General features: G+C 40.2%; 2 protein-coding genes across 2 annotated transcripts; both read right to left on the bottom strand.

Annotated features, from left to right (window-relative positions):
• Positions 1–1,254: 1,254 nt before the first annotated feature.
• Positions 1,255–9,480, bottom strand: LOC111339993 (kelch-like protein 24). The gene is made up of 5 exons (XM_022946755.2): positions 8,760–9,480; positions 5,465–5,754; positions 4,034–4,458; positions 3,480–3,632; positions 1,255–3,204 (listed from the first exon to the last, which is right to left on the bottom strand). Exons 1-5 carry the CDS (start codon positions 9,129–9,131, stop codon positions 2,765–2,767), a joined length of 1,680 nt encoding a protein of 559 aa, XP_022802490.1. The 5' UTR covers positions 9,132–9,480; the 3' UTR covers positions 1,255–2,764.
• Positions 9,481–10,375: 895 nt separating this feature from the next.
• LOC111339982 (glutamate receptor ionotropic, kainate 2-like) lies at positions 10,376–13,955 on the bottom strand. Its single transcript, XM_022946748.2, has one exon. It carries the CDS (start codon positions 13,633–13,635, stop codon positions 10,753–10,755), a length of 2,883 nt encoding a protein of 960 aa, XP_022802483.2. The 5' UTR covers positions 13,636–13,955; the 3' UTR covers positions 10,376–10,752.
• Between the last annotated feature and the right edge of the window lie 372 nt (positions 13,956–14,327).

Raw genomic sequence — 14,327 nt, forward strand, 5'->3', positions numbered from 1 at the left:
AAGGAACAGTATGTGATGGAACCGAGGGCCTTTGTATCCTTCTCAAGCGATTTGCCTAAGCTACTCTTGTCGCTACTCTGACATGATCCCGATTGTACCTGGGCTACGAAGCCATTCCCGGCTAGATCCAATTGTAATTTATAACCGAGATCAGCAACTGAAAATTCAATCAGTCAATGTATGAGTAATTCACAGAACAGAGGTTTTTACCGAGATTGCTTAGTGTTAAATTTCTTGCCATTCTGCTGTGTTTTAACGAGATTTGAGCCATTTTAGCATATTTTGGTCTAGGTTGTACTGACACTACAGTGTTATATTTACACTGCTGTTTATGATTATGACTCAGCAACCGACTTTTTAGATAAAAAATAAAAAAGAAGATTCTTAAACATCCAAAATAACACAGGTACTGTTAATTAAAAGGTCTGTAGAAACCAAAAAGACCACCAATTTACTCACGTTTTATCGGCGACGCGAAAAGCCGTCTAGCGACGTCCGTCGCCAGCAACAACGCAGCACATCTGACTTTTGGTCATCCGCAATGAAGCTCTCAGGTGTTATTTTACTTCCGGTTCTCTTTCGCGACGTCCGCGTTCCTGTATCTTGAAGTCCCTATCTAAACAATAGAGTGTTTCTGTCGAGGAACTATCGGCTGATAGTTGCCCCGCGAAAATTTGATGTTCTTAAAACAAATATGCTAGTTTTAGGAACATCAAATTTCCAAGGGGCAACTATCAGACCGATAATTCCGAGACATAAACACTCTATTGTTTTTATTGTTTTTATTGTTTTCATTTCTTCCGCGCCTACAGCTTGTCACAAATGTCAATAATTCGCAACCGTACATTGGCTAAATAATACGTTTTACCTGTCAGAATTGAAAAGTCACTGTTTTTCCGATCTGCCTAACTTCGCGGCCGTCAAACTATTCAAAACTTTTCACGGATGAGTACCATCAATCCAGCTATTTTCCGCGGACGGGCACTATCCATCCGGGTATTTTCCGCGGGCGGGCACTATGGACTGATAGTGTCTCTCCAAGGATGAACACTATCGCGTCACGTGATCGATTTAAACCAATAAGAACCGAAGAAAATTTAGTGGTGAACTATAATAAGTCTTAATCCGCAGGGGGTCCTAATTCCCTGTGAAAGTGGCCCCATATTAAAGGGGGATGAATATCGAAGCAAACCTCATGGTCACTTCTGTTAATGCCGCCTTAGCCTTCGTTTCGTTTATATTTTAAGTATCGAATTTCTTTTTTTTGTCATTGTTGAAATGTTTTTTAATTTTTTTTTTCCTTTGGTGTTGCTCTGTAATTTTTACGTTTTTCTTTTTTCCGTTGTCGTTTTTGTTGTTAGTTTTTCTGGATTTTACGCTTTTTACCAGCTTTGTAGTTTCTCAAGCCGTTGGTTATTTAACAATTATTCGCCGAAGGCGAGGTCAATATCGTCGAATTATCCCCTCGACTTCGTCTCGGGGATTATTCAACAATATTCACCGAACCTGAGGCGAATAATTGTTTTAGTATAATTTCAGAACTGAACAACAGAGAAATTTCTAAAATCATAACATTTTAGTAACATTTATCGAATATTTTATTTTAACATTTTATATAAACCGCGTGGAACGGTTTATATAGCGTCGTATAAGGAACCGCTCGACCAATCAGATTGCCGGAAACTCTTTGCTCAGCTCTGAAATTATACTAAAAGGATTTATAAGCGCGGGCTTTACAGTGATTGCTAATTAACACCACAGCAGCAAGCAGGGTGTAGTTTTAGAGTTTGAGGAATGCAATTTAATTTGCATTGCAAATCGAAACATTCCTTTTCCCATCAACTTTAAGGCTAAAGCCCTCTTGTCATAGCCTGCGACAGGAGATTATGAATAGTTTATGATCTCTTGCCTCCGAGAAGGTCCTTGAGCCTTCGGCAGGAACATTTCTTTGCCAGCGCGAAAGTGTAGGGCCTTGATTAACGCAAGCCGGCATGGGTTCTTCGGGTTTAGCAGCGATAATTAGGCATTATCAGGTCCAGACCGTCGGCAAACCTCTCGCAGGGTATTTTTGTCACAATGCCAGTTTTGCACTCGTTTGAATCATTTCAATATACCGCGTAAGCCATGTCTAACTAAAGGTTCAGAATTACAGTTTGTTATCATGAATAACCATACACTAATAATACTGTCTACTTTTGGATGTAACACTGTTTAACGTTTCTCTCCTCAGTTTTGGGTTCCAATTTAACTAAATGAGTGACAAAGTAGCCACTTATAGAACGGGCGCTACTTAACTAAAACCCAATAGATCGGAGCTTTCGGAGAGCTAGAACATATTTTAAATCATTTTAGGTATATCCGTAATCATCTCAGTAATTGCCAGTGATGGAAACAATTATCATTTACAATACGAATTAAATGAAAAAAAAGGAGAGAAAATTAAAATGAAAAGAAACATTTTTGTAGAGACTTCCTCTGGCTAGCGTAAGTTCTGCCTTTTGATATGTTTAATAATTACCTTGTTCCCTGATCAAAAGGGAAGATCTGCCTTCTGACTAGAATCTTTCAGATATTCGTTTCTTTCAAAAGTTTGGCCACTTCAAATGGCCAAACTTTTGAAAGTTTGGATTGGATTCAGTTAGCGGAACATTTTTTTTCGAAACTTTACAGTCTCTGTTTTGGAAATGTGTCGACGTGTTCTCTTTTAAGGTGTCATATTAAAAATATTCAGTTAATGGCTTATACTTGTCCCCAGGACTGTTTCCTAAAATGGCAGATAAAAAACACAACTTATGCTAAAGTTATTCTCTCCCGTTGAGCCAATATTTTTCCACTGCTTAGTTACCACATCAAAACATTCAATTGATTTTACGCCACGTCCACCGATGCAGAAGATCTCATTATCTCGTGATACAAGTCCAAAATCATTCCTTGAGTCTTTCATTTTTTCATTTAGAATGGTCCAGTTCTTTGCCTTTGGGTCGAACACTTCTATTGTGTCCAGGCTCCGTTCGTTGTTCCTGCCCCCCACTGCATATACCAGCCCATTTATTGCGCATGCTCCCAAAAGAAAACGCGGAAAGTTCATCGACTTCAAAGTGGTCCACTTTTCTTGTTTTGTGTCAAAGCGTTCGATGGAGGCTAAGGCCCCATCTGGGCTGTGTCCACCAATCACGTACAGTTTACCAGACAAAAATGTCAGACCTGTGAATAAAAGCAAAAGATGTACTTCATTTATTCCCTTTCAAATGTAATCAACTTACATATGTGGAAGTTTCCGGCCCGCGGTTTTAGTAATAGCTGCATTACTGCACTCCCATAGTATGGAAGCCAGTCCATCGCAAGCTTGCCCCCCCCCCCCCCCCTGCATTTTTTCCTGTTTCCCTTATGGTATTCTCTAGTGATTTTTAACTACTGGAGATGCAGAAGCTATGTAAGAGTAAAGTGACTTTTCTTGTGATAAAACAAATGGGAAATACCTGGACATCGCCTGCTGTAATTCATATTTGGAAGATCTGTCCACTCCTGTGTTTCCACATTGAATTCACAGGCTGATTCTCCTCTCTGCCTTCCACCCACCACAAAAATACAATCTTTCCCTGCACAAACACCCGAGTCATGAACATCAACACCTGTAACATAATGTGTTGATGTCAAAGACATAATTCTAACACTGAGAAGAAACAACATTTCACTAAATTTACCTGAACAAAGCAGAACAAAAGAAGTGCACCTGTCTCAAGGAACTTACTGCTGGTAGCTATCCGGGTAATTTGGCTGAGAGGCAATAGGGTAGTGTACTTGCCACAGAAAACAACAAGACTCAAAATAGCAAATTACGATCCTACTTCAAGCAGGGTGATAAACCGCCTCACCAATCATGCGTTAATCTAATGGAATGTTTACCTGTTTTATAGTTACCCGTCACAACAGCAGATTTTACACAAGGCAAGGCAAGGCATTTTTAACCAGAAAACTCTTTGAACTATTGTAGAGAAACTTCAGAGTTTCAGTTCAGAACACTCAATCTCACCTTCACCCACTTCAGTCCAACAAAGCTCCAACAAATTAAATTTGTCGACTTTGCCACTGGACAAGCAATAAAGCTCCTGTCCCACGACAACTGCGCAGCGGTTTTCACTCAGACTCTCCATACTTCCCGCCGGTCCTGTCATCTCAAGACAGCGTACGCATGCGCAAGTCACCGAATCGAATCGCTCCACGAGGTTTGTTCTACAGCTAATGACATAGATCACATCTTGGGGCTTCCTTGCAAAATCTGATTTCGATGTTTGTGTGTTGTTCCTAGATGCAGCTTGTTGGTCTAAAGCTTCCCTCACTCGATCGACACAAACATTGTATTTTTCACAAAGGTTTGGAACGACTTCTTTGGTGAGGTATTTTGATGGGATCTGCTCAAAATGGATCTCTGAGAACACTCTTTCTGCCTTGCTTGCTCTGTCACAAAAAATTTGTTTTGTTGTTACGCATATTTTAAGGGACCAGTAATAATTAATCGCCTGGGGAAGGGGGGAGCGAAGAATTTTTTTAGGAGATCATATGGTTTTCAGGGGGGGAACGGAGGGGGAAATCAATCGTCGCCAACAGAATATAAAGGGAGGACTATATAAAGAATTGACTGCCAATTGGCCGCCAAGAAGGGAGGATCAAAACAGTATTATAGAGCCTTAAGGGAGGAGGGAGGGGGGAATCAAATTCCTCCGACCGCCGACCTCCGTCCCCCTTTCCCCACCCACCCCTTCTCAAGGCGATAGATAATAATGACCAGTTCTAAGGTGAGTATGCAAGGTAGTGCAAACTGGGTGGATCACAAGAAGTTAAACAAACCAAACAAGCAACCAAAAATTAGCTGATGTAGAGAGGGTGCCTGGGGACTACGCACTTTCATTGATTCAACATTTCTCAGAGAGGAGAAGTCTGAAGCTCAAGAAGACCAAGAAGCGCTGAAATTTAAAAGTGCGCTTTGCCTTTGGCTAAATTAGGCCTAGTATGACTACTTTACACGCCTGGACGGGGTTTGAAAATGTTTGATAAAAATGGAGAAAGAGTTTCAAAAAGGTGGGGGGGGGGTGTCGTATTAATCCCAAATACTTTTCTAGACGACTATAATGTGCAGTGCATAGTGGCTTTTCCTCTGCTCAACGACAATGAGTATTTCGAAGCTTTTATCCTGTAAAAATTTATTGAGTCGTTAAGGTGATTTTTACAACATTGATGAGGAGATTTTCAATTTTCCATAGCTTAGCTCTCAATTACATTCAGTCGTCTTTATATCTCAGCGTTCAGTTGTGTAAGCCATCGTTTTGCTCTTTGAAGTGTTAGTTGCTCCAAGACCAATTAATTTTCATGATCCCCCTACGCGTTCTAACTACAAGTTCGCATGACAGGTTTCTAAATGTGCCCCAACCCGATGTTATTGCTATTCTTTTACAAAACAGCTTACCTTCCATTTGGGTCCTGTTTGAACCACCTGTAAACTGCCTCATACACAGTCTCCTCGCGTTTAACTCGTATATTTTCGCTTCCAATAACTTCGATGAGGTGTTCAGCGGACATCGCCAAAAAGTCAGGCTCTTTCAGCAGGCTCTTGAAATTCCAGTCAACAAAACGGTCAATTTTAGCTTTGAAATTTGTAAGTTTAAGTTTATGGGCTAAACTTTGAAACCGCAGACAGTTGGATGCGTGGAGGTTTGAAATGACAAATTCCTGAAGCTCATCAACAATTTCTCGTATCTACAAAAAAATAAATGTGACATTTTGATCTCATGAGAATTGGCTGTATTAATCAATTTATTAAAGGTAAAGGTAATTTATGAAAGATACAGGTATCCAAGAGCAAAAGTAAACTGATAGTGAAAAACAATGGCTTCAAGAGCGGAAGAGTGTAAAATCAAACCAAGATTGGTTTAACTTTAAGAAATATATTCCTTAATTTGAATAACGGCCCAAGTTTCCCGGACAGAAATTTTCACACTCGTGTCAAAACTATTTCGAAGTGATCCAACCTATTCTCGCTGATTCCAAAGTTCTGTGATCGGTAAAAAAAATAACAATAAAATAAAAAATGACACGCGTGACTTTCTCAATCAACTACTATTTACTAGTGACTAATTAATTATTCTCTCTCCCCCCCCCCTTTTTTCCCGCGCCTGCGCCGCTGACCTATATCTGAGTTCCCATTAGCCTCTCGAAAATCGTTACCTCGGTTTTGATTGGACGGTGCGATAACTCTAATTTTGGTTTTCAGGACACTCGGTAGACACATGTACGCACTGGCCTCGATATCATGATTAGAAATGCCGAATAGATCGTTTTCACGTAACGTCACATCTTTCCGGTCGCCATATTTGTGTACAACCCAGGGTAATATTATATATGCAAACAATAAGCACATCAACAATTTCTGCCTGTAAAAATGAATACTACAGCAACGGAAGCAAAATTAAGTGCCAATACTGATATCATTATCCATCCTCCTCTTTCTGTGTACGCCAAGAAGCTAGAACCACAAGTAAGGCAGCGTTATTTGGAAAAAATTTTCGGAGATTGGGATCCATCCTGTCCTTATTTAGAGTAAGAATTTTCAACCAGACTGCTTGCCTCCAGTTGAATCTACAGATCTCCTTTTCTATCTGGTTTTGGAGACAAGCTTCTACACGCAACAACAGTTTAAGGCTTTCCGAAGCCTGGAAGCCAACAATCAGATGGTTTCGGGATTTATAACCAGCGTAAAAGGCCACATAATCGCAAACAAATTTGTTATGTTAGCCAAGGTGAGACATTCGCAGAGAATGAATGACTCTTTGATCCCTATCTGGATTATAGCAGAAAAGGAGGGGACAATTTTATTCGCTCATTGCCTAGGTTGTAAGGCCGGGCTAGCTGAATCATGCTCGCATATTGCAAACGTTTTATTTTACGTAGAAGCGTGGAGGAAGATAAATGGAAAACTTGCTTGCACCCAAACTCTTCCGATTGCGTGCCGACGTAAACAAACATTTTTGAGTCAGTTTGTGTGCCTTTCTCTGTGGGCTTATCTAGACTTTCTGCTTCGCTACCTTCGAAGTTTAAATCTAAACTTTGCTGCCCCGATTCGCTAAATTTGAAAAACTTCTCCTCCCTCTCAGACTCTAGTACTTTCACCCTTTTTGCAAACGCCGGCTTCTTCACCAATTCGCGTTCCCTCGCCCTCTTACTTCTTTTTGCCGCTTGTTCTCGATCCGTGCGGCCAGTCTCCTTGTTATGTCCAAAATTTAGAGTTGGGACCCAATCAATGTTAAATTTATCCCATGATTTTACGGCCTTCCAGAAACAAAGTGTTTCTCACACACGCGGTCGTTTTCCAAAATGGTATCGGTGAGATCGTCTCTGCAAATAGCAGAAATCTAGCGCGATCTTCTTTCTGCTGACAATTCTCTGGCTTCATTTCCTTGATTTTCAATTATCGAAGGTACTTTGGCAAAATCTAATCCTTTATTCCTTCCACTTCTATTTCCACAGCCGACAATCAAGCACAAAACCATCTTCTTTCAAAGGACGCAGTAAATTTGCATGCGATATCTGTACACAAATATGACGGCGTAGCAACAGTTGTCAGGGTTTTGGTCACGTGAGTGAAAACGATCTATTGCTTTTTCCTTTTTCAGGAAAATCAACATGTTTCAGGCTTGGTGGAATAGGTTCTATCCGAGCTTGTTCCAACTTCGCAGTGATTCTCCTCGCATTCAAAGCGCGTTTGAGATCAACACATATTATAAAATATTTTGGTTTACGATTTCGTTGACTTCTTACTGAAATAAAAGAGATCTGAATAAAAGAACCGATATTGGTATGAAACGGAAGAAAACTGACAGTAGACAAATGTCCATTAAAACTGCCGCCTTCCATCTTGTTCTTCACCTGCTCTTGTTGAATGAACAATTTAGACAAGCAAAGTCTTGAAGCAGGACGATTGACGATTGACGTCAAGAATTGTAATCGCGTCAATAATTTTGACTCTAAGCTGCAAATCAAGGCGTTAAAATCAATTCGTCTCTGGTTTCATTTCTGCCTTCGCTTCTGGGTTACCAATGGCAACCATTCCTTTCATGTTGCCGATAAACCGAAACCAGAAAATTACAACCGATTCTAACGTGAGTGTTTTTTTAGTCGTCTCTTTCGTGATCACTGTTTTCTAAAGGAACAAGTTGGAACCGAACTCTTTCCCTTTGTGATCCAAATTCGTAACTGACTTTTATTTGTTATCGAATTACACCAGGTTTAATTACGATTATTCAACGAAAATTCGAACGAGGCAGCCGGCAATACTTCTGATATTGTCGCCTCAACAGATCCAAAATTGCTTTGTTTAATATTATGCTGATCAAAAGTAATACCAAACTTCAATTAAATCTGATTCAGAAATTCACATTAGTTGAAATACGCCGACATCGAGTCTGCCGGAACAAATAAAACATGAAACTTCAAGAAAAAGGGCAGCAATGTATTCATTCTAAAATATTACATTGCAAGAAATATTGCTCTTTCAGAGACAGCACAAAAAAATTCACACCACACCACTAATAAAGTCATTTTGTCTGATGGTAACTTGTTCCTGTTACAAATATAATATGCTAAGTTATACTTAAAGTTTAAAACCTTTTTCACTATAAAATATTTTCATGGGTAAATCATATTGTGTCCAATGACAAAAGATGGCTGAAATTTAAACTTCAAGTATAAGCAAAACTACGTCAAACCTGTAAAAGAGAAGCCAATGAAAGGAGTTCTTCGCAGTCATCTGTGTTAATAGCCAGGTTGCCAGAGTAGAAATAATCTAAAATCAGTCTCACAGTTTCTTCACGAAAATTGCTTGGCAAAGCAATTTCTTGTTGTTGCGTTCCAGAATTTTCCGAAGCAAAGATATTTCGCAAGTACAGCGAGTTACCTGCGAGAATCAAGCGGTGAGCAGCGAACGTTACATTCCCTACTTTCAATATCACATCGCAAAGTTCCATATTAAATCTCATATTACAGAAACGATCAAATATAGCGGAAAAGTGAGAAGGATTCGAACTATGATCTATCTGTTTGCTAGCCCGAGGGGACATATTTTGCTTAGAGCTTGCCATACTCAAACCCTTTGTTGCAATTTCAGATTCGGATTATAAAATGATCATGCGCAAAATAGTCTAAAAAGATAATACACGATATGGTTGTATTTCCATTTTTCACTGTCGTCTGAGCATAATGCTCCTCCAAAGCGGAAAGTGTCACTTAGAGGCTACCTTATCTTCGCAGCTGCGTCATTTGACGCACATTTAAAAAAAAAGTCCTCGATTCGTCGCCGTGTCAGGCGAGAAGCCAATCACATTTACCGGGATCTCCAATTTAGACAACTTCTGTGTCAATAAATCAGCTACAATGAACCGCATTGTAGAAATAAGATTGATATTGCGTGTGGGATTGACACTTCATCTCGCTGGAAACTCGTATTATTTTGTTTGTCGAACAAGTGATCCCATCAGTGCAAGGATTGTATTTCAGTAGTTGGCCTGAGGCAGTTCCGTTGTTTTTTTTGTTTATTCCATCAGTCGACGTGGCGACTGTAATTATCCAATCGACTCAGCATCGATCAGCAGTTTAATGTTTCCGATAATTGCTTTGGGTCAGCATAATCTAATAACTCTTTCCTAATTTAAAATACCATGCAGAGGTTCTCTACCAATAGATTCTATACCCAACTGACGCAAAATGTTAAAAGATAATCGAGTCGCCGCCTTCTAGATATAATCTTTTGTTTGTGACACTGCTTGTCTCATTCATCGCTGCAAAGTAGACAGTGATTATTTTTCTATATTTCTATGGCTTCAAAGGTACATCAGACTTAAATCTATTGCACTTATTGCAGCTGCTTTAGAGAAGCCGCTTCAAACGATAACGATAACCTTTTCAGTACTCTGCAGCTTCGCTACTTCGATGCTAAGTTCAGCGAAAATTAAAACTGGCTAGTTTCAGCGTGTAAGCCCCTGAGATAGGAAAAATTTGTTTGTAGTTAAGTCTCGCAAGTTGGCAATTTAATTTTCTTTTAAAAACCAGTTATGATTTTTCACCAAGGTGTTCTATGTGTACACTTCAAACATACACTTATTTGAGTTTTACAGGGCAGGAGCGGTTTTATTAATGGTCAACATTTTGGGAAATAAAGGCATCTTTTTCTGAGTTGGCTTGTGATAATTAACCGAGGCTTTTAAATCGCTTTTGATATGACCTGAAATTCTTCTTTTTAGCTGTTACACCGTCATTGGTTAAAGGCCACGGTGAGGCACTATAACTGAAATCAAGATAACACGTTCCAGATGATATTGATCTGGTGTAGTTTAATCACTTTTTTTTAATGATTGATGTATAAGAAGTTGGAAAAGAAATAGAAGGCGTTTGTCGCTTATCTCTTCCAATTGTCTGGCGAATCTCTGGTCCTCTTGAATCAGTAAAAAAACATATATTTGACAGTGAAAGCACAAGGTGTAAAGGGAACCACAATAGTTCAAATCCTCCGTGAGAAAAAATTAATAGAAAATCACATTTATAAAGAAAAGGACAAACCTAACCTTACGGATCCTGTCACCGACCTTCAAATACGAGAAATGTCCAAAATGCGAATATGCGATATTGAATTTTAATGAAAAATATATATTATATATTTCCCGATCTTCTCACAGCAAGTCGTAATGGTTGGAAGTCAACTATTTCTTACACTTCTTGAATTATAGAACCTTCATTACAGCTTTCTTCACTTTCAGATTTGTCCTCTACCGATCTGACCTCCAATATCTCTGGAATCACTTCACCTCTCTTGCGCCCAAGGGAAAATCCCGCCATAAATGATCCGATCTGCCTCATTCTGATGCTCATTTGGCCGCCAGTAGACCATGGAATTCTAGGAACATCATCTCGATGCTTCAAGTCCTCTAGTGTACTACGCCTTCGTGTCTTTAGTGCTTCCCACAGCGTGTTAGGTGCGTGTGGGTCATTTTTGTCTTTTGTAAAATGCGATGCCAAGACCCATTCAAGGGCAAGGACAACAAGACTTACTACAACACCAACTCCAAGAATTATGAAGACTCCCGCCATGTCATTCAATCCCAATTGTGTGCCGCTATCAATGTCGATGTGTTTTTGAGCCATGATGCAGTCCTCGTGAGTATGCAGCCACTTTTGTTCTAGCCTGTCCATGAAGCCTTCCTGGCGCAGTCGTAAGATTACTTGACTTAACTGCTTTGTGTATTGAGAGCCCTTTGGCAAACCAATGCCGTAACCTATCTTGCCAAACAGCTTACCGATGGTTGTTAGAGACCCACAAGGCTCAGTAGAATGCACTACATGCTCCAAGATGATAGAGTCCCAGATGAAGGCGAAGTTACTTCCTTTTACCCTACTGATTCCTTTATCACTGTCGGCGACGAGGGTATGGTGGTACTTCATAAACTGCCACATAGTCACAAATGTGGGAATGGGAGATGCCTCAAAGAACGCCTGTGGCTGGCTGTTCTTAACGGTACCATAAAAAATTAATTCCTGGCCAGCAAGGTCTTCCATGCTGCTTAATGGGGAACTAAACCTTTTTATTGTGAGAAACGCGGCTAGATTAGCTGTATACGCTGAGAGAAGGATCCCAATTGCAAACCACCAAACTGTGACAGTAATCCTTCCAGAAGCCGAAACTGGATGCAAACTGTCTGAGCTTTTGCCAACATAGTACATCACAGATGACCATATTGCGTTGGTTAGGCGAAGAGTGTGTTTTCGCTTCTCGTATTCCTTTGGTATTTTACGATTGGCTATGCTGAGGCATCTGCCATAAAATCCATAGGGACTAAAAGTACTAAAGAGCCAAATTAGAACGCCAATCGCACATGTGGCAGCGAGTATCACCAACCACAAATGGAGGTGAAAAGGTTTGAAAAACGTATAATACTTCACCTCGTCATTGACAGATTTAACGAGAGCTGTCAGTCCTAGATCCATGTAAGGCTGGGTAAAATCGATGACTTTTTGTCTCTCTGAGCTAACTGTAAACGGAGCCACAGCTATGTCAGCTCTTCCTTCGATGAGTTCCTTAACCATTCCATTCCATTCTTTAGAAATGGCGTCCTGCGAGCCGTAGTTATTGTCTGGCACCAAGTTTATTTCGTAGGAGAATTTTAAAACTTTTTTAAGTTCTTCCAGTAAGTCAATGCAATAGCCTTGGAATGAGGGTTTTCCTGTTGACGAAGTTCGCTCGATAAAAGGTTTTTCCACAATGGTGACAACTGTTATGGTTCGATTTTCCAAAGATACAGGGGTGTCCAAAGGAGCAGTCGTTTTGCCAGACGACCATATTATCTCCTTTTTCTTGTCCATGGCCAGCCCGTTAATTGAGTCCCATCGACCAACTGTCTCGAAACCATACGAGCGCAAATTGACGATGTCAAATTTCGCTTCGAAGGGAGAGCGGTTAGTGCCAAACACCTTGCGATCGATGACACCAGAAGTGTTGACCTTTGTGATGTAATCTAAAAGAGTGGCTCCAATTTCGCTGAATGAGGGTTCCTCGCCTTTGTCTGCACCAAACTTTAAGCCCTTTGAGCTTGTTACATTCCGACCATCTTCTAACATGTTGTGGATTGCTTTAGCCAGAACCATAACTGAGTCAAAGACGTGTCCCACAGTAGAATCTCTTTCAAGAGGTGCTTTATCGTATCCTTTTCCTTCCCACATACGTTTAAACTTTTCGTATTCTGCACTTGCACCGAACGAATTTCTGATGCCCACAATACCTTGAAGATACCTCGGTATGGGTTGCTCATTGTCATAAAGTCCATCAAAGGCAAATGCTCCATTTGTGACAAGCCATACCCAACCATCAATCATTCCAAGATCACTGGCTTGCAGCAGGATTGCACGAAGATTGCTGGCCATGCAGTTTACTACAACGATCCGAGCACCTCGGCTTCTAATGTGTAAAAGTTGTTTAGTGGCGTTTACCTTCGACGCGTTACTAAACTCTTGGAAACTTTCCACGGCTAGAAACGTCCATCCCTTGTGGGAAGCAATATCCTTGAATACGACTAAACCGTTAAGTCCAAAATCATTGCGGGATGTTAACAATGCTAAGTTTGTCCACCTGAAATGCGACACAAAATCGACCATAGCACGATTTTCAATTGCATCACTACTGCTCATGCGTAACAGATATCCATATGAGTTGGGAGAGAAGTCGAAAGTAGGATCCGTTGCATAGGGAGCTAATTGCGGAATGTGAAAACCGGCGCATAGTGGCTGGGTGACTTTAACTGTAGACGAAGTAATTGGTCCGACAATTGCAACAGCGCCACTCTGAATCTGCCAGTAGGTTGCATCCACATTGGAAAAACTGTTACTCCAATCAGTTTCATTGATCAAAGGAACGAGATCAGTGTTCGGAAGCAATGTTGTATCGTTGTTGACGTACTCCACTCCAAGATTAAAAGCTAAGAGTTCTTTCGAGTTGTCTTCGTTGCAGAATATTCCACCAATCTTCACGAAGTTCAAGCCGAAAACGCTCAAAGAGTACATTAAGAAGAAAAAAAGAAGTAAAAGTTGTTGTTTTGCCATCTAAATACTCAACTTACTTTTTCTTGTTCGAGTGTAAATTGTCGGTTGTTAATCATATACGTCACAAACAGTGATATAATTTTCGGTTTCCTGCGCGCGCGAGCGCCGTTCGGGTCCTATATGATAAATATGTACTTACTTATTGAAACGGAAACGATCTTGAAATTGTCAGGAAAATCGCTGTTCCAAAGGTAGTGTCTATTGGATAAATCTCCACCTGGTGAATCGTGCAGTAGATATGCGTTATTCACCAAGCGTGAGGTCAAGATGGCTAGATATTGGCTGGGTTCTTTTCTTGCTTTGTTTGGGACCGAGACGAATTCGAGGTCATTTAAAACTCAAAAAAAAAAAAAAAAAAGACGACAAGGCCAATATCCAGCTATCTTAACCGAGCAAGCTTGATCAATGAAGGATTTATTATACAGCAACAATATTACGCTTCGGTAAGAATCAAGAGGATCAATTGTTTCGAATATTTTCAAATGTTTTTCCGTCCGGCCCGACCCAACTCATTTTTTATAATATGACCACTAAGTTTTGAAAAATTCGTAAAGTTCGTAGCGGGTGACTGGCACGTGCGGGAAAACCACAAAAATGCGGATTCTAGGACAAAAACCTTTTCTTTATTATTTCGAGTCAGAACAAGAAAATCTCATTTTTTCCCATTACAGCGAACAATGTTTCTTTTCTTT

The sequence above is a fragment of the Stylophora pistillata genome, chromosome 3 (assembly GCF_964205215.1).
Source record: "Stylophora pistillata chromosome 3, jaStyPist1.2, whole genome shotgun sequence".
Classification (NCBI taxonomy): Eukaryota; Metazoa; Cnidaria; class Anthozoa; order Scleractinia; family Pocilloporidae; genus Stylophora; species Stylophora pistillata.

Excerpts from the sequence above, each read along its gene's own strand:
- LOC111339993 (XM_022946755.2), bottom strand. The coding sequence starts at position 9,131 with ATGGCAAGCTCTAAGCAAAATATGTCCCCTCGGGCTAGCAAACAGATA. Across the intron at positions 5,755-8,759 it reads CATTGGCTTCTCTTTTACAG|ATACGAGAAATTGTTGATGA; the intron begins GTTTGACGTAGT and ends ATTTTTTTGTAG. Across the intron at positions 3,633-4,033 it reads TTGGACTGAAGTGGGTGAAG|GTGTTGATGTTCATGACTCG; the intron begins GTGAGATTGAGT and ends ATTATGTTACAG.
- LOC111339982 (XM_022946748.2), bottom strand. The coding sequence starts at position 13,635 with ATGGCAAAACAACAACTTTTACTTCTTTTTTTCTTCTTAATGTACTCT.